The sequence below is a fragment of the Pipistrellus hanaki genome (assembly GCF_964339955.1).
Source record: "Pipistrellus hanaki genome assembly, chromosome: 16".
NCBI classification, from domain to species: domain Eukaryota; kingdom Metazoa; phylum Chordata; class Mammalia; order Chiroptera; family Vespertilionidae; genus Pipistrellus; species Pipistrellus hanaki.
Window position 1 is genome coordinate 40,207,447 of NC_140518.1, and position 21,086 is coordinate 40,228,532.

The following is a 21,086-nucleotide window of genomic DNA, read 5'->3' on the forward strand; positions in this document are numbered from 1 at the left end:
GCACGGGGACCTCCCAAAGTCTCATAAAAAGCATGCATGGTGGCCTTACTGAAAACAAGAACGTTATTACGTTAACTTACCCACTGAAACTTCCTGTTAGCCATCTGGCCCCAAGCTATCTCATAAATAACCCATGCTTTCCCTGGTTGCTTAACTAGTACCCCACTGTGAATCTGCTCCGTGTTTCAGTCTGCCTGTCTGACTGCCCCTGGCCGACAGCCTTCGCTCCCTTGCCTTTCCTGCCATTGCCCTCTCCTGAGTCCCACGCCTGGCGTTCTGCAGCCTCCCTGCCCTCCCTTGCAGTCTGCCCTGTGGGGCTCTCTCCTGGGACCGCCCTGGGTGACCTGCGATCCCATGACGCCACTTCTCAGATGCTGAAACGCGATCTCCGGGTGACCACCTGCAGTCGTGCAGGTTGGTCAGGGTTACCGCAGTGTCAGGCCAAGCGGGCATGTCAGGTGAAGTCCATTCTGCTCTCTGCCTGCCCAGCGGTGCACCCAGAGTCCCCAGATCCCACCTCTAGCCCAGATGTCCCCTGAGCCACAGACCCATCCATCCAAACATGTGCTCGCCATCTCTCCCGGAATGTCCCCCAAGGAACACGCTCTACGTGGATTCACCTTCTTTCTCCTAAACTTGCTCCCCTCGGTGCGCACTGGCCCCCCCCCTCCCCCCCTCCCCTGTCCTCACTGCATGGCTGTGGCACACGGGGCAGAAGACTCCAAGGTGTCCGAGTGCTCTTTGTGCCCTCTCGTGGAGCACCTTATCTGACAGATTCTCCCCCATCCTCTCTGGCCAGCGGTGCACATGGAGTTGACCTCATTACTTGTCTTCTCATTTAGTCTGCCAGGCTCTGTGCTTGCGGTCTTAAACCCTTCACTCTGTGGCACAAGCCATCCTGCCACAATGGCCTGATCAAGTCACACACGGCTCTGGATCCTACCACAGTCCCCACTGCCCACAGGGCCAAGTCCCAAGGCCTCCAAGTGCCTCAGGGGTCTTTCATGGCTCAGACCCCTAAGCCCCCCCTCTCACTTCTGTGTTCCTTACCAAGCACATCAGCCTCTCCTTGTGGCCTGGCCTTTGCGCATGCAGAGACCTCAGCATGGATCCCTGAGTCCGGTGCCCCCTGCTGGAAGGCTGGTTGGATACCCAGAGGAAGTTAAAGACGCCCTTCCTTGGGCCCCAGATTCCCCTGCAGACACCCACAGCGCTTGCTGGTGTCTGTGTGTCTGACGCCTTTAGAACTGCGACCTGTGAAGGCGGAGAGGGCCTCTCTTTGGATCTTGTATCCCCACAGCCCAGGCAAGCGCCGTGACAATCCCCATCCATAAAATCCCGCGTGAGTTGGAAATAAGCAGGTTAGCCAGAGCCAGGCAATACTAAGGTAAATGGGGCTTTAAACTCCTTCTGTCTGCATGTGGTACAAAAACGGGGACAGATGCCTACTGTGTGCAAGCAGCCTCTGAGAAGGAACTGGTTAGGGAGTGAGGAAGACAGAGTATTTGGGAAAAACGGGAAGAGAGGAATGGCCGGGCGGCTTAGAGCGGGGTCGCAGTGGCATCTGCCGCCTGGGCAGTGGTGCAGGCCTCTGGCCTGACCCACAGGTGGGACAGGCCCCCCGTCAGGGCAGAAAGCTGGATACAGCCGGCCCAGCTACGAAGGGACAAGCTCCAATGTCAGGAGGTCAGATCCCGCAGGTGTGAGAAGAGCAAACAGCTATTCTCAGAGGTCCTTTCCTGCAGAAAGGCGGTCAGATCCAACAATGGTGACAGCAGCCCCGCAGCCAAACAAAGCCTCCTGAGAAAGGTTCCAGAGGACCAGAGAGGCAGGCCGGCCTCCCATCCCCTTAGCCCAGTGGTTCTCAGCCTTCCTAATGCCACGACCCTTTAATTTGGTTCCTCATGTTGTGGTGACCCCAACCATAACATTGTTTTCGTTGCTACTTCATAACTGTAACTTTGCTACTGTTATGATTTATAATGCAAATATTGCGATCCACAGGTTGAGAACCGCTGCTGTAGAGTCTAAGACCATTGGAAAGCATTACGATTCATTAACAGTAGCAAAATTACAGTTATGAAGTAGCAACGAAAATAATTTTATGGTTGGGGGTCACCACAACATGACGAACCGTATTAAAGGGTCGTGGCATTAGAAAGGTTGAGATCCACTGCCTTAGACTAAAGAGGAGAATCTTTCACATGATGCTCACAGTCTATATACAGTCCCTTCAAACATGACTACCTCTTTGCTATCTGGAGGGTATTTCCATTGGCAGCCCTTTCCTCATCCTCCTCGTCTGAGCTGAAGGGTGCCTCCTCCTCCAGGAAGCCTCCCCTGACCTCCAGCGTCTCATATGAATTTGCTCTCACAACACCCTGGGCTTCCCCTTCACAGTCCTGCTCAGCATTGTTATCAAATACATATTTATTTATTCATTGTTATCAAATACATATTCATTTATTCATTGTTATCAAATACGTATTCATTTAAATTATGTGGCCACTATAAGAAGAAGCACGTAGAGGGCAGGGACTGATTCTGTCAGATCCCCAGCATTCAACACTCTGCCTGGAACAGATCTGAGGCCCACTAAGCAAGCGTCTGCTGAGGGAACAATTCGATCAATCAAGCAGCTGAAGAATGAATTAAACAATGAATGGATAAGACTGGCCCATGTCTAGAATGCAAGACCAAGGAGCCAGGATTCCCCTGAGCACGTGAGAGAAGGAAGGGAAGGGGGAGCTGGGCCTACTGCAGGTGACAGAGATCACAGTGGGGTCGGTGGCCAACCCCAGCCCACCCTGCCGTCATACAGCCTGGACTCCCAAGTGAACCCCACCTTTTACATTTTGAAATGGTTAAAAAGAAGACTATTTCAGTTTTTTAAATTCACATACCAGTGTCCACAAATAAGGCTTTATTGGAACACAGCCACACCCATTGGTTTCTGTGCTGTCTATGACTGCTTTTGCAAGGCAGTGGCAGAGCTGAGGGGCTGTGAGAGAGAATATATGAGCCCCAAGGCCTAAAAGATATACTACCTTTACAGAAAAAGTTTTCCGAACCCTAGCCTACAGTGTCTTGCCATCACTATATCCCAGAACTCACCGAAGTAGCCTCAGAAAAAAGCTGCCAGACACTGTTTCTTAATGTAAAAATGGGACTTAAATATCCCCTTTATAAAGAAGGGCTAGTTAAACTAATATCCTACACTGGCTACTGCACTGCTATCTTTAAAAATGGGTTAGGCTAAAATGTACAAGTAGAGAAAGATGCTCATGGTACACTGTCAAAGAAATTTATAAAACATGGATAGTTTTTCAATCTATTAGAAAGAATAGCTGTACATATGTTTAGAAGGTGGGAAAATATGAATATGTGATAAATAGGGAAGTAGACCAGGGATTTAAATTTTTTATTTTAAATACTTTTGCACTCACTGAAGATTTTACTGAGAGTATATTTTTCTCTAATTTTATTGAGTTCTTAGAGGAAGGAAGAGGGAGAGAGAGATAGAAACACCAATAATGAGAAAGAATCATTGATTGGCTGCCTCCTGCATGCTCACTACTGGGGATCGAGCCCACAATCCGGGCATGTGCCCTTGGCTGGAATTGAACATGGGACCCTTCAGTCTGCAGACCAGCCCTCTATCCACTGAGCAAAACCAGCTCGGGCTACTATTCTCTAATTCAACACACACACACACACACACACACACACACACACACACACACGCTGATTTTAGAAAGTCCCTTACCCTCCCCGCTCTCCCCAGCATGGATCCCGATGCTTGATGACCTCAGGGTCATATGACCAGTTTCTGGGGAGCTGCCCAAAACACACTTTCCTCTAAACTTCAAAGTCTGATAACTGCAAAGCTGCTCCGGTTTGTTTTGAGGAAGCTTAAGATTAGAATGGTCAGAAATAGTCCCACTTCCCTTTTCCTAGAAACCCTGGTTACTTATTCAACGAGAACACCCCTCCCGGGCCCGGGGAAGGCCCGGTTGCCAGGGGACGTGAACACACTGGCTTCTCTGCTGCTCCCTCCAACCATAGCTGGCTCTCCTGCACCAGGGCCCTGAGTGGAGCTCCGTCAGCAGCCCTATGTGTGGTCCTGGTGGTGGGATGAGGTGGCCGTCAGCGGAGGGAGGGAAGAGAGAAGCCAAGACTGAGCCACCAATAGGTGTTAGGTTCTGCCTTTCCTACCAAACCTGACTCAGTTTCTCACCTTTGCTCCCGTGTGGCAGTTCCCTGGGGAGTCATGCCATGGGCAGAGCTGATAGCTGGTTTTGCTCTGCCTTGCCCAGGCCCGCAAGCCTGTACCACTACTCTGCTCAGCTGGCTGTAGTAAACTGCCCCTCCTCCCTCGCCCTGCAGGCAGCATCCGGGATCCTGGAGTCACTGTGAAGGTCCAGAAGTCCCTAAGAGCTGGGAGCACAGAGGTCAGTCCTTCCTCAACTCAGAAATTGGAACCTGTTATCTGCCGGAATAAATCATCCTTAAGCAGCCCCAGCACGTCCCAAAGAACAGGCCAAGACCCAGGCAGTGCCATAATCCTGGTGAGATCAGGCGACGCTGTGGGGAAGTCAGGGAGATGTCGATTCTGTGATTACTGTCTGGGTGGGAACTCCTGCATCATTTAGTACATCCGGACCCCAAGACAGCATGCATTGCTAGACAGCATGCACAGCTCGGTGCTCAGCCTGATTCTAACCACCTGCTGACCACAACTTTTCTCCATCCCAATTGGAGGTTCGGTTCAGCAAACACGCCCGAGTGGCTGTAAGGGTCCGAGGAGGACCCCAGCCTTGAAGGGCAGGCTTCCCCATCCAGGCTCAGATCCCCGCCCCCCAGCACTGCGGGGAGAGCTGCCTCTGAGGCCTGTGAAGAAAATAAAAGCCAGGAGGTGGCGGAGGGAGGAGAAGGCCTGGCCCTCGGAGAGATGGAAGCCGGGGGCTGGCACAGGCCGCCCAAGCGGGACTCACCATTGGTGGTCGTGTTGACATAGTAGCGCCGGCCCTGGGGGGACAGGTAGCTCTGCCAGCCGGGGGGCAGCACGACGCTCTGGCTCTCCTCTCCCGGCGGCGGGGGGACCATCCCAGGCTTCTGTGGAGGAAAAAAGGAGAGGTCACACACGTCTGGCATTTTCGCAGCCATCTTTCAAGCAGGAAGACAGGGCAGATGAAGTCACCCTCGGACAGCTCAACGTGGAGGGTGTGTGGCCAGCAGGCCCCTCAGGGAGGTCACAGGCCCCTCAGGGAGGTCGCAGGCCCCTCAGGGAGGTCGCAGGCCCCTCAGGGAGGTCTCAGGCCCCTCAGGGAGGTCGCAGGCCACGCTTGTGTGCTTTGGGCGGTTGTCTGAGCGTGAGGTGTGGGGAGCGCCTGCTGTCTCAGAGCCCCCGCAGAAGGGACAGGTTCCCCCCGAGGACAGAGGGACGTGCCGCTCAGTTGACAGCTGGGCTTTCTGCTCCGTTAGCCCCAAGGAAGTCACGTTCGGGGGTGAGGCACCTTCAAGGGGAGGGAAGTGCCAGGAGGTGCCATTCTCCGCACTCCGGTGTGGACCCTGCAGCCTGACAGCCCAGGGAGCACGGAGCACAGCGGAGGGAGCACACCGCAGACGAGGCCTGGGCCTGCTGGGGACACCGCCAGAAGCCACCAGTGCCTGCCTGGGCAGAGGGAGCTGGGAAACCTCCGACAACAATGCCACGAATGGAAGAGCGCGGTGGATTTTCTTCAAGTGCCCAAACCCCCCTGCGAGGAGAACTGGAGCCTGAGACAACCCAGGATGCCCTTTTACCACACGCACCTATCTGAAACCACGAGCACGAAGCTTTTCCTGAAAGGATCAGAGAGAAGCAGAGAGAACAGAGAGACACTAGTAGAGACACAGGTGCTAAAGCAGGCGCTTCCCGGTGGGATTATGGGCAGTTTGTCTCCTCTTCTTTTTACTTAACTTTTCCATCTAGATTTTCTTCAATAAACGCAAAAATAAAAGTTATTAGCTACGGCCAGTGGCGCCCAGTGGTTAGAGCGTCGGCCCAGGCACCACACCGTCACAGGTTCAATTCCTGGTCAAGGGCATGTACGTGAGTTGCAGGTTTGCTCCCCGCCCTTGGTCAGGGCACGTGTGGGAGGCAACCAGTCTCTCTCACATCGACGTTCCTCTCTCTCTCTTCCTCTCCTTCTCCCTCCCTCCCTTCCACTCTCTCTGAAAAGCAATGGAGAAAATATCCTCAGGTGAGGATTAACAATAACAAAACAAATAAATGGAAGTTGTTAAAGAACATTTACACATAAAAAAAAAAAAAGGCCCAAATTAGCTCACATCATCTCTGTGCCTTTCGGAGAAATAAATGGATAAATACAGTATTCTAGCCACAACAGGACAGGAGCCATGATTTTTCTCAGCGAAGCTGGACCTTATTCAGAAATATTAAAGCTAACCGGCTCCTAAATGTCACCGGCATCCCCCGCCCCCCGCCCCCCCACCCCGCCATGCCTACGAGGCAGTTTTGGGTCACTGACCACCACGGCTTCATAGCTGGAGAGTGAGCGACACAGACACGGCTCCCGAACTGCGGAACTCTCTGTGGACTGCAGTGCCCGCACTCTCGTTTCCTGGGGAGCCCGGCATGGCCTCAGTGGGGATCGGGGATCCGATCAGTCCCAGCTGCTCCAGGGACTGCGCGTGAGCACGGCTCTCGTGGCCTCCCTGCATGTCTCATTATGAACTTCCACCATTTAATTAAAAGCCTTCCCTGTGCCCCGAACGCTTCTGTCTCCCACACCGGTTGACCCGCAGTGCCCCTGCGATTCCATAGGGAAGACAGACTTCCAGACTGCCCGGTGCCAGCCCAGCACACACCTGGGCACGCTTACCTGGGCCTCCAGACACTGCTCTGGCCTCTCCAGGTTGGAAGATGGTCAAAATATACGCAAGATAAATAGCCTGAGGATGAGTATACAGCGTGAGTGTGAGTGTGTGAGTGTGTGTGTAAGAGAGAGAGAGAGAGAGAGAGAGAGAGAGAGAGTGTGTGTGTGTGTGTGTGTGTGTGTGTGAAATACCCACACTATAGGAGACACACATGTTGGCTCCGTAGGGCTGGGAGTAAACAGGAACAGGGAGGTCAGGGGGCTTGCCTTTTGAAAGAAATGGTCTAGAATAGGTTGCTTCTGCCTGAGGCACAGCCTCTAAGGGAAGACCGGACAGGGGCTGGTCGGGTGACCTGGGAGGAAGTGGGGAATTGTGAAAGAGTATTAAGCAAGGGCAGAGACTGACAGGGGCAGGACGAGGCTGCAGGGGAGAGAGGGACCCTCCAGCCTGGGGCTCAGTCAGACTCAGCCACTGTGTAGCCCGGGACCCAGGGACAGACACACCGGCCGCCCTCCTTCAGCGTCTGAGAGAGGAGGATGACGTTAGCCCAGCTGTGGGACACACCGTGGAGACCGGCAGTAAGAAACTCCGCGCCTGTCACCAGGAATACTCGGGAAATGGGGATCTCCGGGGGACGGGGGGCTGACTGGATGCGAGTGAGAACTCTGCCTCCTGCAGCATAAAGTTCGCCCACCCTCACCGTCACTGCGTCGAACACGCCACCAGCAGCAGTCACTTGTCCCAGCTTTCTGTTTCCAAGACGACCGCTTAACACAGGCCGCTGGGGAGGCCTCCACGCAAAGGCGCTGCTGCTGGGTGGGGGGAGGGGGGAGGGCGGGCAGCGAGGAGGATTCTCCTCAGCTGGGCTGCTGGAGTGAGTGGACCGAGCCTTTGGGCCTGTGGTCATCCTGTGAACCGTCCCTAGCCCAAATCCAAAGAGCATGTGCTTTCTCTTATTTATATAAATAAATCTGGGTATCAGAAGCTCAGGTTGACAGTTGAGGACACTGATGGCCGGTGTGTGTGTGTGTGTGTGTGTGTGTGTGTGTGTGCCAGACTGCCCTGAGGCCTCCCCCCCTGGGAAATGTGGGACCCACACCACCTTGTACACTATGGAGGCACCCCGAAACTGAGCCAGGAGGGGCCAGGGGTGCTGGCAGGGGCCAGGGGTGAGGAGGGCACCCGGGCCAATTTCCCAATTTGGCCAATGTGGGAAAGGTGGTCTCCACATCCCCCTGCGGAACGGCCACGGGTCCCCGCTCTGCCCGCCAGTTGACAGTGCCCCACCTCCACCCCCAGGCCGCCAGCCCCGGCCTGCCCCTCTCCCAGAGGAAGTCATCCTGGTGGCTGGACTGCAACAGCCAGGAGCCCACAGAGGTGGAGACCATGGCACACACCCAAGAAGTGAAGCAGTGCCCGGACACCTGCGCACCCTGGTCCACATTATCCCCAGTACCCAAGGGGCGGGAACACGGCAAGTGGCCGCTGACCGATGAACGGGTAAACGCAGTGCGATGATGTAGCCGTACAGACAACAACAGCACTTAGCCGCTAGGAGGAACGCAGTACTGAATGCACACTGCAGTGGACGAGCCCTGAAATCATGCTGGGAAAGAAGCTAGACACAGAAGGCTACGTTCTGGAATGATTCATTCACACCAAACGTCCAGAACAGGAGAGGGAGAGAGAGACAGAAGCATCAATAGCCTGCCTCCTACATGCCCTCTACTGGGTTCGAGCCCACAACCCAGGCTCTACCAGGAATCCAACTGGCGACCTCTTGGTGCCTGGGTTGAGGCCAACCAACCGAGCCACACCAGCCGGGCCAAACATTTCTTGAGCCCATAGACGAAGGCAGATCAGGGTGGCCAGGGGCTGCAGGGGTGGGGGGACGGGGACAGGGTCTCCCCTTTTGTTTGATGGAAGCGTTGTGGAACTAGACGGTGGTAGTGGTTGCACAAAACTGTGACTGTGCTAAACGTCACTGGTGATGCAGTTCATGTGAGGTGTATTTCACAATGAAAACGATTTTAGAATGAGGAAGACGAGACCGGCGTCGGCCTCCCCATCTGCAGGCTCTCGTTTAAGAGGCCAAACCCCCAGCCTTCCCTCCCCCCTTGTGGCGGGGGAGGCTCGGGCTCATGGGAGGGCCGCCCCAGAGCCACCAGGAGAATAGAGCGGAGTGCCTACCCGATAATTAAGGTCTCTGCCAAACTTAGTCTTCCAATTAGTTTCCTTCCAAGTTAAATCCTTCCCTTCCCTTCCTTAGTCCTCTGGCTTCTCCTCTTCCATGCTGTCAGTTCTTTCCCATGGGAACAGGCATGGAGAGCAGGGGCAGCGCGGGTCCTACCCACAAGGAGCAGGGACAGAGGGAGGGAGTGGAGTGGGCAGAGATGAGGACGCTGAGACCGATTCCCAGGGCAGCTCTGTGGGAGTCAGAAAATGCCGCCTCTTCCCCTGATGGGCCGTCCCTGGCGGCAAGGCTGGGTCTCAGCCACCCTATGCCCCTCCCCTGGGTCCCCATGTTCAGTGAACAGCCTGCCGAGCTACATATGGAAACCCATCCTTTGAAAATCTGGACTAAACAGGATCTTCTGCCCCCAAAATGGATGCAGGTGTACACACACACACACACACACACACACATCCTATTCTATTGGGAGGTTTTGAGACCACTTCAGAACCCTAGTCTAATAAGTACTCAAGAACTGCCTGGCCTGGCCGGTGTGGCTCAGTTGGTTGGCTTCACCACAGGCACCCAGAGATCGCTGGTTTGATTCCTGGTCAAGCCTGGGTTGTGGGCTCAATCCCCAGTAGAGGGCATGTAGGAGACAGGCTATTGATTTTTCTATCTCTCTCTCCCTCTCTCTTTCTCTCTCTCTAAAATCAATAAAAACATATATATATGTTTATACACATATTGTATATATCACCACCAGCAATACTTTTAATATATATTGTATATATTAAAGAAAGGCCTGCATTCAGATCCCATTTCTGCCATTGGTAATGGCTTTGATCACTTGCCACATGTCTCTAAGTGTACCAAGGACTGGGGCACTTAGCTCTAATCTATATACAATATATATAAAAGCCTAAGCCACTATTAGGACCGAATGACCTGAATGACTAGAACGACTGCTCGACCAGTCACTATGACAAGCACTGACCACCAGGGGGCAGACACTCAACACAGAAGCTGCCCCCTGGTGGCCAGTGCACTCCCACAGCCAACTTCCTGCAGCCAGCCAACCCCTTACCGCCCCCTCAGTCCCTCCCATTATTCCTCCCCATGGCCAGCATGCCCAATTGGCCTGGCCCCAAGACCCCACCTGTGCATGGATATGTGCACCAGGCCTCTAGTCTTTACAATAAGTCTGGCATATACATGGCATTTTTTCCAGTTTAAAATGAGAAATCTAAGATTCGGGGAATTTAATAACTTGCCCCATGTTGTGCAGCTAATTAAGTGATAAAACCAAACTTTAAATAATAGCTATGTTCTAGGCACTGCCACCCAGCCCCCTAAATCCAGGCTACTCCCAGTCCATCCCCCCTAAATCAACCCCATCTCTTCACCTGACATCCAGCTCCCACCCAAGGAGGATGACAACTCGGTCCCGCTGCTCCTGCCGGTCGCACCTCGGAGTGTGCACGTGCCTTCGCAGGAGACGTGCAGAAATATCGCCACCGCCACCCACATCCGAGCCGTCACGCTCCCCGGCTGCAGGCTGGCTTCCCTGTCTCATTATTTAAGTCAACACAACGGAAGAAACTGTCCTTTTAATGATGGCTACCGACTCCCCCTGGGGGGAGGGAGGGGATGAGCCTGTAAGCCAAGAGATGCCACCCAGATAAGAAAAGAAATCCCCCAACCGCAGTGTTTCTCAAAGTGTGGTCCCCAGGCCAACCGTCATCCCCCTGGGATGTGGGTGAAAGTGCAGATTCCAGAGCCCTGATCCAAACACCCAAACCTGGAGCCCAGAAGGCCACCTTGGAACACGCATCCTAGGTGAGCCTGCGCTTGCCGAACGAAGAGGAAGAGACTGGTTTGCAGCTTTAGAGGCGCAGCTAAGAGAAAGCATTGCTTCCGAAACAGGAACCGGGAGCATAACACTCTAATAAGCACACTTTGCGAAAAGACAGTGTTTGGCTACATGGCTGCTCATGCATGAAAAGAGTCCTATCTCCTAGTCCAAGCCTTTCAGATCGGTTATTTCCAGAGAGATTCAACCTTGCCCCTGTGCCTCCAGTCCGTGCAGCCCCCACACGCAGCTCCTCATGGCCTCGGCAAGTTCAACCCGGGACGCCTGCCCCCCGGGAGGGTTCCGGGAGCGCCAGGTGCTTACCTTCTGGCAGGTGTGAGCGAATGCGACCTGGCGATGTTAACCGGTGGTCGTCAGACACTAGATTGAGCAGCCGGGTCGGACCGTGTTAAGGTTCCCCTGTTCCACGTCTTCTCACACCCCAAACCCAGAAGCAATAGGAGCGCTAAAGAAAGGCATACCCACTGGGTCCCACACCCCCACTCCCAGATCTATATATAACATGTCTGAAGTTGTCTGCCTAACAAGCCACTTTCTGGCAGACCCGTTGCCATGGCAATGACTGCTAATGAGCCCGGTGCTGTGATTGGCAGTGCTTGAAGGCTGCTCCATAAAGCACTCGCTAGCAAGTTTTTCCCTTCCACAGCCATAAGGCCAGCTGGACACCCAGGACCAGCCGGAGCAGGCTGGGTGGGCCTGGAAGGCCTCAGCCCCTGGGAGCCAGTTGGTCAAGAGTGACCCTGAGGCGTCCCAGACGCAGCGCCAGGAGGGGGCTCCCCAGTCACTGGCAGGGAGTCACCCCGCGAATGACAGGGGCTGCAAGGGAGCGGCCACGAAGACCAAGGCGAGTCAGGCCCGCTCCAAACCTTCCTGCTGGACACCGACTTTGGGTGGAGCGACACCTGCACAGAGCTGGGAACCGCTACCCAAGGAAAGACCATCTCCTCTGGCTACAGGTTAAGACACAAAGCAGGAAGCAGGCTGCACTCCCACAGCGATGCACTGTCTTGGGTTGCCTCTCCCCTGCCCCCAGAGGTGAAAGTCCTGTTCTCTCCAGCTCTGGAGCCTTTCCATTCAGAGAGAGCCACTCACAGCAAAGAGCTAGGAGGGAGGGAGGGAAGAAGGGAGGGAGAGCACCATGGCAATGGCGCAGTGCATCCTGGGAAGCATATCCCTGCACGCGGTGTTACAGGCTGGTGGGGAGAGGACGGATGCTGGCAGCATCTTCATGTTCTTCTAAGGGTGAGAGATTTGGAGGCCTGGCCAGAGGGAGGAGAAGTAGCCACACAACAGAGAAACAGACTGTAAATTCAAGAAGGCAGGACCATGTCGATCTTATTCCTAGTTTTAGTCTCCACATAGTACCCAGAATACTGCATGGATGGGTGGGTGGATGGATGGAAGCTGGGATGGTGGTAGAAACTGGACTTTTAACAGGGTAAAAGAAGCTATCCCACCAAACAAGTAGACAGAGAATGGCCATCCCAGCAACGTGCGTGCCCCACTGTGAACAAACCCCAGCTCTGGGGGGTCTGACAGAATGGATATCCAACATGGAATACAGGAAGCCTTATGCTGTGATGTCACTGGCACCTGTGACAACAGGTGGGCATCAGTGCCACGGGAATTTCCATCCAGCACCCACAGCGCTACCAGCCACAGCCTAAGGCTGAACTTCTTTGATTCTGCAGACATGTCGAGCTCCCGGGAGCCTCAGGGAGGTCCCAGTCACCCTGCCTACCCATCTGCAAGCCAATCAGCTCGGATCTGAGCTGGGCCTGTTGTCAGGACTGGGCAGGGAGAGGACATAGAACAATAAACTCTATTTTCTGATCCCAAAGAGGAATGGAGTGATCTGGTTACCCAGGAATTTTGATGAACACAATTACAGTGAAGCCCATGCGAGGTCACAGGAAGTCGCCCCCCCGCCCCCCCCCCCCCAGGGACAACCCGCTAAGCTGCGAGAGGAGGTCTGCAGAGGGGCAAGAATACAGGAAGAGTTTTGCGAATGACTCTGGGGATTGAGAGGAAGCACTGGGTGGCTGCTATAAGTGCAAGAGCCATTCCACGGCCTGAAGTGTGTGAGGGACACAGCAGAAGGTGGGAAGGAACCGATCCTGCAGGAAGTGGCTTCCACGCCGGCTTTACACACACTCCTGTGTGAGCGCTTACTTCTCCGACACCGGAGGAAAGAGGTTTTATTGTCATTGCACCTGCCATACTGACACAAGAGAGAAGGGCAGATTCACAGGGTTCCAAAGGAGACGGTGTAGAAATGAACTCCTCTGGCAGTCAGCGAACTTCTCGGACTGAACTGGCTGGGGCTTTAGCTGGTGGCATCTGCCCGGTGGGACCAAGTAGCATGATGGATCTGAGAGACACCCACTTCAGAGCCTCGGCTTTGGCCAACCAGCAGGATCATGACACCAAATATCACGGTCACTCCTGCCGATTACGGGGGTTTGGAGCAAGTGTCCGAAGGCCTCATGGCTGTTGAAGGCCACTCAGGGGAAAGGGGTTCCCACAGGTGCTCCCGAAATACAAACAGCTTCAGGGGTCACCTGGGAAGCTGCGGCGGCTTCCTCACCTTGGCCTGCAGAGAGTGTGGGGAACCCCGGGGAAAGGCCCTATGTTTTGCTGCATTTCTAAGGCCCATCTGATCCTGAAGTTTTGCAGCTTGAAGGGCAAGGCAGTCTCTTTAGCTTGTTCTCACTCCCGAGTGACTTTGCCTGCACCGGGGATTCACAGACCTTCTGTCCAATCACTCAACTTCCTGACGGCTGCCCGGGAAGGCTGGTCCCTCTCCTCCCACCCCATCCCGGCAGATACACATCGCATGGCCCCCCGGGAGCCTACCTGGCCCCCGGGCCGCAGAAACAGCGTGGAGGCACACAGGCCGGGGCCCAGAGAGTGTGTCTGCAATTACCCGCTGTGATTTCAGGCCCATGCCTCTCGGGCCATTTCCTCATCTGTGAAAACGGGGACGCCTGACCTCAAGCACGAGGATTCCGCCACCTGAGGACCGTCTTTCGTCACAGAGACCCAAGCCACCGCAGGGGAAATGTCAAGACATTTCAGTGGCAAGTCCAGAAGCGGCAGCCACATACGCACAAGAGGTGACCAAGACCGCCTGACAGGAACACAAATGTCCGTAACACATGACTGTGTGTTTTGTGACATGTTTTCCCCAAACTCGTGGGGGCTGGAGATCGTTTTATGTCGTCAACCAAAGCTGACTCAGCTGGAGGGAAGAAACGCTGTCTGAGACGCCAGTGAAGACTGAACAGGAAGGGAAAGCATTGAACACACGCCCCAGCTGAGACACTGACTGCGGGCAAGCTCAGAGCTGCTCTGGTCTCCGGGGCTGAAACGTCTCCTCTGTCACAGGAAGGAACGGGGCTGGAGCTCAGTGCTTCCTGTCACCCCAAGGTATCTCCAGTGCCTCCCAGACCCTCTCTACCCCTTTATGTCCCCAGAGGACACCTTTGAAGGACATTTTGAGGTTCAGTCACCATCGGTCACCAACAACAGATCCCCTCCTGGTGATTCCTGGGCAGACAGAAAGCATGGGAACAGTTGCTAACAATAAGTTGGGGCGGGTGGGGGAGGGGAGAAGAGAAAAAGAACTACTACGAGTGAAGCCCTTCCCAGCCTTCCTTTAATACTAAGATGCAAAACCCCATAAAGCCCTGTGCCACGTTCCTGGCATTTTGTAAACTTGCTACGCCTCTGAAGAAAACCTTGTAACCGAATTTATCAAGCATCCCATTTCATGCAAAACAGGCTGAAGAAGGAAAGTGAAGAGGGAGCTGAAAGTTGCAAGCTCAGCTGTCAGAGGCCCACGCACAGCGGCCTGCCAGGAACTTTAGGGGCCAGCGAGCAGCCGCTGCCCACAGAGGCCCTGGGGGAAGAGGCAGGCTTCCCCCGGGGCCGGGGCCCTTTAGAAAGGCGCTGAGCTCATTAGGGCACAGGGGTGGCTGATGGGGCTGCCATCCCGCTGCCCAGCTCTGTGGTCGCCCCGGGGCGGACGAAGGGCACCAAAAGAAAACCAGGGCACACTTCTTCTCAGCCAGACACCATTCCCATCCTCTGCAGTGCGCACAAGACTTCTGACAGCAGACCCGGCCCCAGCGAGGCCTAGCTCAGTGGTCGTTAGACTGTGGCTAGATAGCTACACATGGCTCGCGAGCCACGGTTTGCTTCTTTGTTGACTAATGAGTTTGCCAACCACTGACCTAGCTGGTTCCGAGCCACACACACCAGAGGGAGGCTGAGACTGACGCTAGAACAGTTTCCAGAGGTCAGTACCCTCCCATCCAACCCAACTCAGCCACATGTTTGGGCCTCTGCAAAGCGTGGTGAGCGTGGGCCTTGCTCCCAAGCTCGGGACCCCTGCTCTGTGACCCACAAGCGACCGCAAGGGCTGGGCTGTGCTGTCTTGCTGTCAGATCTTGAGCAACCCGCTTCATTTCTGCGGGTTGGCCTCAATTTCCTCATCTTGAAAATAGAGAAGTTGGACCAGATGGTCTCCAGGCAAAGAAACATTCAAGGGTAGACACGGGATTCGGAGGCATCAGCCTGTACCTGGAGCACTGCCCAGGCCCGAACGCCAGGGACCTGCCTCCCCACCGAGTGCCAGGCTTCCACCGCTAGCTGTGGTGAGTGTGGTGAGTCCTCTGACCCCATGGGCCCACGTCACCTGCCCCCCCCACCCCCCCGCCCCGCCACCCGAAGCCACACTCAGCTGAGCTCTGTGTGCCAGCCATCCGCTCTCTGCCTGGCATCCTGGGCTCCCCTGCATCTGGAGCTGGAATGGGCCCTGAGGCGAAGGCAGGCGCCAGTGGAGTGCTCTGAGCCTGCTGGCAGTTAGCCTTTCTGCTCACCACTCGCCCTGCACCCCGATCCCAGTCCTCTTACCCACGGGCACACCGCCGACCGCCCACACCCACACACCTCTGTGTCTGCTTCGCCCACTCTGCCAAGAGCCTTGCCCGGGCCCTGCCCTGGTCCCTGAATGTCCCTAGTGTTCATCTTCTCTGTGAACACCTCTTCCCATAAACCCCATAAGCCCCCCAGTCCTGGGCAGCTTGACTGTCGGAACTTGGCTGATCGGTCTAGAACCTTTACAGCGTGTCCCTGTGAGCAGCCTCGGAGCTGATTATAAATGCACAGCACCAGGCCCTTCCCTGGGGATGACTTAGATGCTCCCTGACCATTGAGCAGCCCTTCCTAGGAGGTGATCGGGCCCGCCAGTGGCTGTGCCTGGGTGACAAACACCGTCTCCTTCTCTGGCGCCAGTGTGGGCCCCCTCAGAAGCCGAGGGGGGAAGAGTGTTCCAGAAGGAGGTGTGGACACAGACAAGCCTTTCCACAGGAACCGGACCTCCCCTGCTGCCAGGGCCTCAGGACAGTGCTCACAAAGGTCTAGGCTGATGAGAGGGCCCGCTTCCCAAAAAAAGGGGGTGGCTACCTCCCAGGAGCAGAAAGGTCTCCCCGAGTCTCAGGACAGCGTCCATCATTTCCATTATGGCCACTGCCGCCACCACCCAACTGGACAGAAGCATCCAGCCCAGCCTGGAAGCACCATGGAGACACTGGTCTCCTGGGCAGATACTCAACCGCCTTCTGGAAAGCTACGTTCCTGATGGGCTTTCACCCTGTGGTGTCCCGGCTAGCACTGGGCCCTGGGCTAGAGGGCAGGTGGGTAGATGGCTATCAGCCAGGCTTCTGATGTGGGGAAGTAACATGGGGTGGTGACAGGTGGACTGCAATCCCCGCAAGAGGAATCTCTGCTGCTCGGGGAACCGGGGCAGCCAAGACTCCGTTTCCCGCCACGAACATCCCTCTTTCAATCTCTGTCCTCCTCCCCTCGCCTTCTCCTGACTTCTCTCTCACAACAGCCTGGCATGCTTTCCCCCTTGCTCATGCCTGGGGCCCGTGAGAGGCACCCCCAGCACTCCGGGCCCCCAGGCCATCTGAGTTCATCAGCGGAGCCCACAGCTTGAGGTTCTCTTTAAAGAGCTGCCTCTTTCAAGCGTCAAAGTCATTATGGAAACAGGCAGCGGGAAAGCAAGCCGAGCCCACCCATCGGCAGGCGAGCGGGGTCCGTGCTTACCATCAGAGGACAGCTCATCTCCTTGGGGGGCTGCTAACTCGGAGGAGAGGCTGGGGCCCTTGTCTGACGCCCCCAGACTCAGGGCCAGGCCCCTGCCAGCTGCCTTCGCATGGCACCCTCCGCGGGAAAGGAGGCTGAAGCGCGCGGCTCCCGGGTCAGGGCTCGGGGGCCCCGGAGGATGTTCCTGTGGCTTCTCTTGGGGCCGCTCTTTCACAAAGAACCCACTACATTGCACAGTTCCTCCCAGATCCGCTCCAGCCCGTGTGGGAAGTCATCGCCGCCGGACTTTCCAGATGCAGCTTCTCGGGGAGTTCTTTCTTTCCCTTTTTTTTTTTTTTTTTTAAACACTCTCTCTTTTTCCCCTTTCTCAGCTAAAAAAAAGTTGGCTGAGGTCACGACATACAATGGCCAAGCCTGTGTCACTGACCAGATGCCTCCCACCCCCAGGCCCGCGGACAAGGGCGGCTTTGTCCGCTGCACGTTAGGCGGGACGCGCTGGGCCTGCCCAAGCCCTGCTGGGGAATGTCCCGCCGGCTTCTTCCCAGCTCCAAGTCAGGGCTCTGGCCCTGGCCCCTGTCCAGGCGGTGTGAACCCAAGGCCAGATAAGGCCCAACTTAAAAGGAACAGAGAATGATCCCCAAAGAGGCCAGCCTTAGATCTTCCCGGGGCCAGGAAGCTGGTGCCCATGGGGGTAAGAGGCGGACCCCCTGCCTTCATTCTCCCTCCCCACTTCCAAATCCGGACAGACTTCGGGCTTCCGGCGAGAGATGCTGTGCATCTCAGACGAAAAAGGGCTGCCGATCACAAAGCTGTCGGTGGCACGTGGGGAAAGGACTGGCCCCTGAGCATAATGCAGCCTCCTCCAGAAAATGGATTTGGGTGGGGCCGTGGGTCCTCGGTGAACATGGTACATGGTTCCGTGTAGAAAGCGTTTTCTGAGCAGCCGAGGGCTTGGCACTTAAAACGCCACCCGTTTCTGTGTTTGCTTCCAGAGGCAGGCCTGTGGGGTTTTAGGAACTGGCTCTCCATATGGGAGAAAATGGGATTTTCTGTGGGGACCAAGGTCCTGAAGTCTGGGTGGTTTCCGTTTCAATGCCAGCTCCCCGGGCGGGGTTGGAATTCGGTGCCATCCCCTAGAGACGAGTCCGATCAGGGTCACACCCTATCGATTCAGCAGCTGTGATAGGAAAGCAAGGCCTCTACACTGTGGCTCCTTCAAGGGTAAAGCGGAGAGAAGCACAGCACGGTCCTCAGTAGGTGGCTGTGAGATAAAGGCGGGAATCCATACAAACACTTAGCGCAGAGGGAGGGGATGGGAGTGCTCAGTGAAAGGCTGGCCATGTTGTTACTGTCAGCAGCGGCCGAGAGCTGCTGATTCCTGGGCACAAACTAGTTTCGGCTCAACCACCACCTAAAATCATACAACCTAACTAGGAACAGGCCAAGGACCGTTCTCCAAAGAAGATCTGCAAAAGGCCAATGAGCACGTGGAAAGATGCTCCTCATGGCTCACCACTGGGGAAATGCAAAGCACAGTGAGATGTGACCTCGCACCCAGTGCAATGGCTATCAAAAGCACAGAAAATGCCGAAACCAGTTTGGCTCAGTGGATAGAGCATCGGCCTGTGGACTGAAAGGTCCCAGGTTCGAATCCGGTCAAGGACATGAACATTGGTTGCGGGCACATCCCCGGTAGGGGGTGTGCAGGAGGCAGCTGGTCGATGTTTCTCTCTCATCAACGTTTCTAGCTCTCTATCCCTCTCCCTTCCTCTCTGTGGAAAATCAATAAAATAAAATAAAAATAAATAAAAATTTTTAAAAAGCACAGAGAAAACAAGTGCTAGCGAGGACCTGGGCACGCTGGAACCCCTGCTGGTGGGAATGCAGCATGGCACAGCTGCTATGGAAACTGTATGGCAGCTCCTAAAATATTAAACATAGAATCACCATATGACCTAGCAATTCTAGGACCGGGCATATATTCAAGAGATATGAGCGCAGGGACTCGAACAGATATATTGGCACACCCCTGTTTATGGCAGCATTGTTCACACTAGCCAAGGGATAGAAGCAACGCAAGTGTCTACTGATGGGTGAATGATAAACAAAATGTGACACACAGGCACGCGTGAGTGGGAGCGCGAACACACACACACACACACACACACACACACACACGCATACAGGCACACACGCACATAAACACACACACAATGGGACATTATTCAGCCTCAAAAAGGAAGGAAACTCTGACACATGCCACAACATGAATGAACCTTGAGGGCATTATGCTAAATAAAAAGAAGCCAGTCACAAAACCGCAAACACTTGAATCCACTTCTGTGAGGTTCCTAGAACAGTCAGGATCATAGACATAGAAAGTAGAATGGCGGCTGCCAGGTGCTGGAGGCCGGGGGCCATGGGGAGTTCCTGCTTAACGGATGCAGAGTTTCGGTTTTGCAAGATGAAAAAGTCCTGGAAATGGACGGTGAGGATGGTTGCACAAGAAGGCCAATGTGTTTAAAGCTACTGAAAATGGTTACACTGGCACATTTTTTTATGTGTGTTTTACTAAACACACACACACACACACACACACACGCACATGCACACATACACGTTCGTTTAGATCACATGTGTCAAACACAAGGCCCGCGGGCCAAATCCAGCCCGCCAGGCCTTGCAATGTGGCCCGCACCGCGCTGTCATCACTGCACTCCGCTGTCAGTTTATGACATTGTCAGTTTATGACTGTTCAGTAAACCATTCGGCCCGCGATTTAGGCTGGATTTTAGATTTTGGCCCCTTCTCTGATTGAGTTCGACACCCCTAGTTTAGATGGAGACGTGAGCCACGTCATGACGTGCACTGGGGCAGGCTCTCCGGGGAAGGTGAGCTGTGCGGCCCAGCCTCTTGGCGAGCACAGTGACTAAGATGACCAGAAAATGAGGTCGGGGCACCTGGGGCAGGGCTCACTATGGTCCAATCTCAGGGAAACTGAGGCAGTTCCCATTGTGGCCTCCAGCCAAAGGCAAGGGACCTTCCTGGCCACTATAAACCAGGAGGCGAATCTGCTCCAGCCTGAGCCAGGCAGCAGAAGCCAGCCCCGTGGATGTTCGATTCTAACCAGTCAGGTCCGGGTGCGTACGACTTGCAAACACATTCTAGGGGTTGTTGCCATTTGGGGTTCCCCCAGGTTTTGGATGAGGAAGTCACTTTTCTTTTTGCTTGATCGATAGGCATCTATCATTAGCGTCGCTGTGAAAAGCATGCATTGTTCTCCCTTTCCAGGTTTCTGCAAACAGGTAGGTTTCCACACATGGGGCCATGTGAGCAAATGAGAAACAGTAGGAAATCCAAAAGCAGAAAGACACAATCATTTCCACGGTGCTGCGTTTTCTGGGGTTAAAGAATCCGCTGCAAACCACCCTCTTGCTCTTAGTCTCTGTTTCAGCCGAGCTGAAAACTGAAATACACATACCCAGGCCAGGTTCACCCAGGCCCATCTCTTCTGTCTTTTGTTAATCCTCACCCAAGAATATTTTTCCCATTGATCTTTAGAGAGAGTGTGGAAGGGAGGAAGAAGAGGCAGAGAGAGAGAGAGAGAAAGAGAGAGAGAGAGAGAGAGAGAGAGAGAGAGAGAGAGAGAGAGAGAGAGAGGTGAGAGAGACACATTGACTGGTTGCCTCCCACACGTGCCCTGGGAATCGAACCTGTGACTCTTCAGCCCATAATGCTTTCTTCGGGCCGATGCTCTAACCACTGAACAACTGGCCAGGGCCAGGCCAATGTCTTCTCTAGAACGAATCGTGCTGTCTCCTAAAGATTATCAATAAGGAAGAACATCTGGGCATGGCAATGACTCACTTCTTCTAACTACTTCACAGTCATGAGGCGAAGAATTATTCCGGAGCCGGTGTAGACTCCAGGGGGCAGGACCTCGAAGACCCCCGGCTCCTGATAAGCAGCCCCTTGGCCACGTGACCAGCCCAGTTACCCATAGTCACTAATAGTCACTGACCACCTTTTCCTGAACACTGTGGG

General features: G+C 54.7%; 1 protein-coding gene across 4 annotated transcripts in view; it reads right to left on the reverse strand.

The window, feature by feature from the left end:
• GAS7 (growth arrest specific 7) overlaps positions 1-21,086 on the reverse strand; it is a gene marked incomplete at its 5' end in the record, with an annotated part of 195,460 nt that overhangs the window by 67,711 nt on the left and 106,663 nt on the right. For 3 of the 4 annotated variants that reach the window (XM_084863929.1, XM_084863932.1, XM_084863930.1), the window contains one exon: positions 4,995-5,115. In XM_084863929.1, the coding sequence (XP_084720055.1) occupies positions 4,995-5,115 (121 nt within the window). Of the gene's footprint in view, positions 1-4,994; positions 5,116-17,042; positions 17,320-21,086 lie in introns of those variants that run through there. The other variant, XM_084863931.1, reaches the window with a different exon arrangement.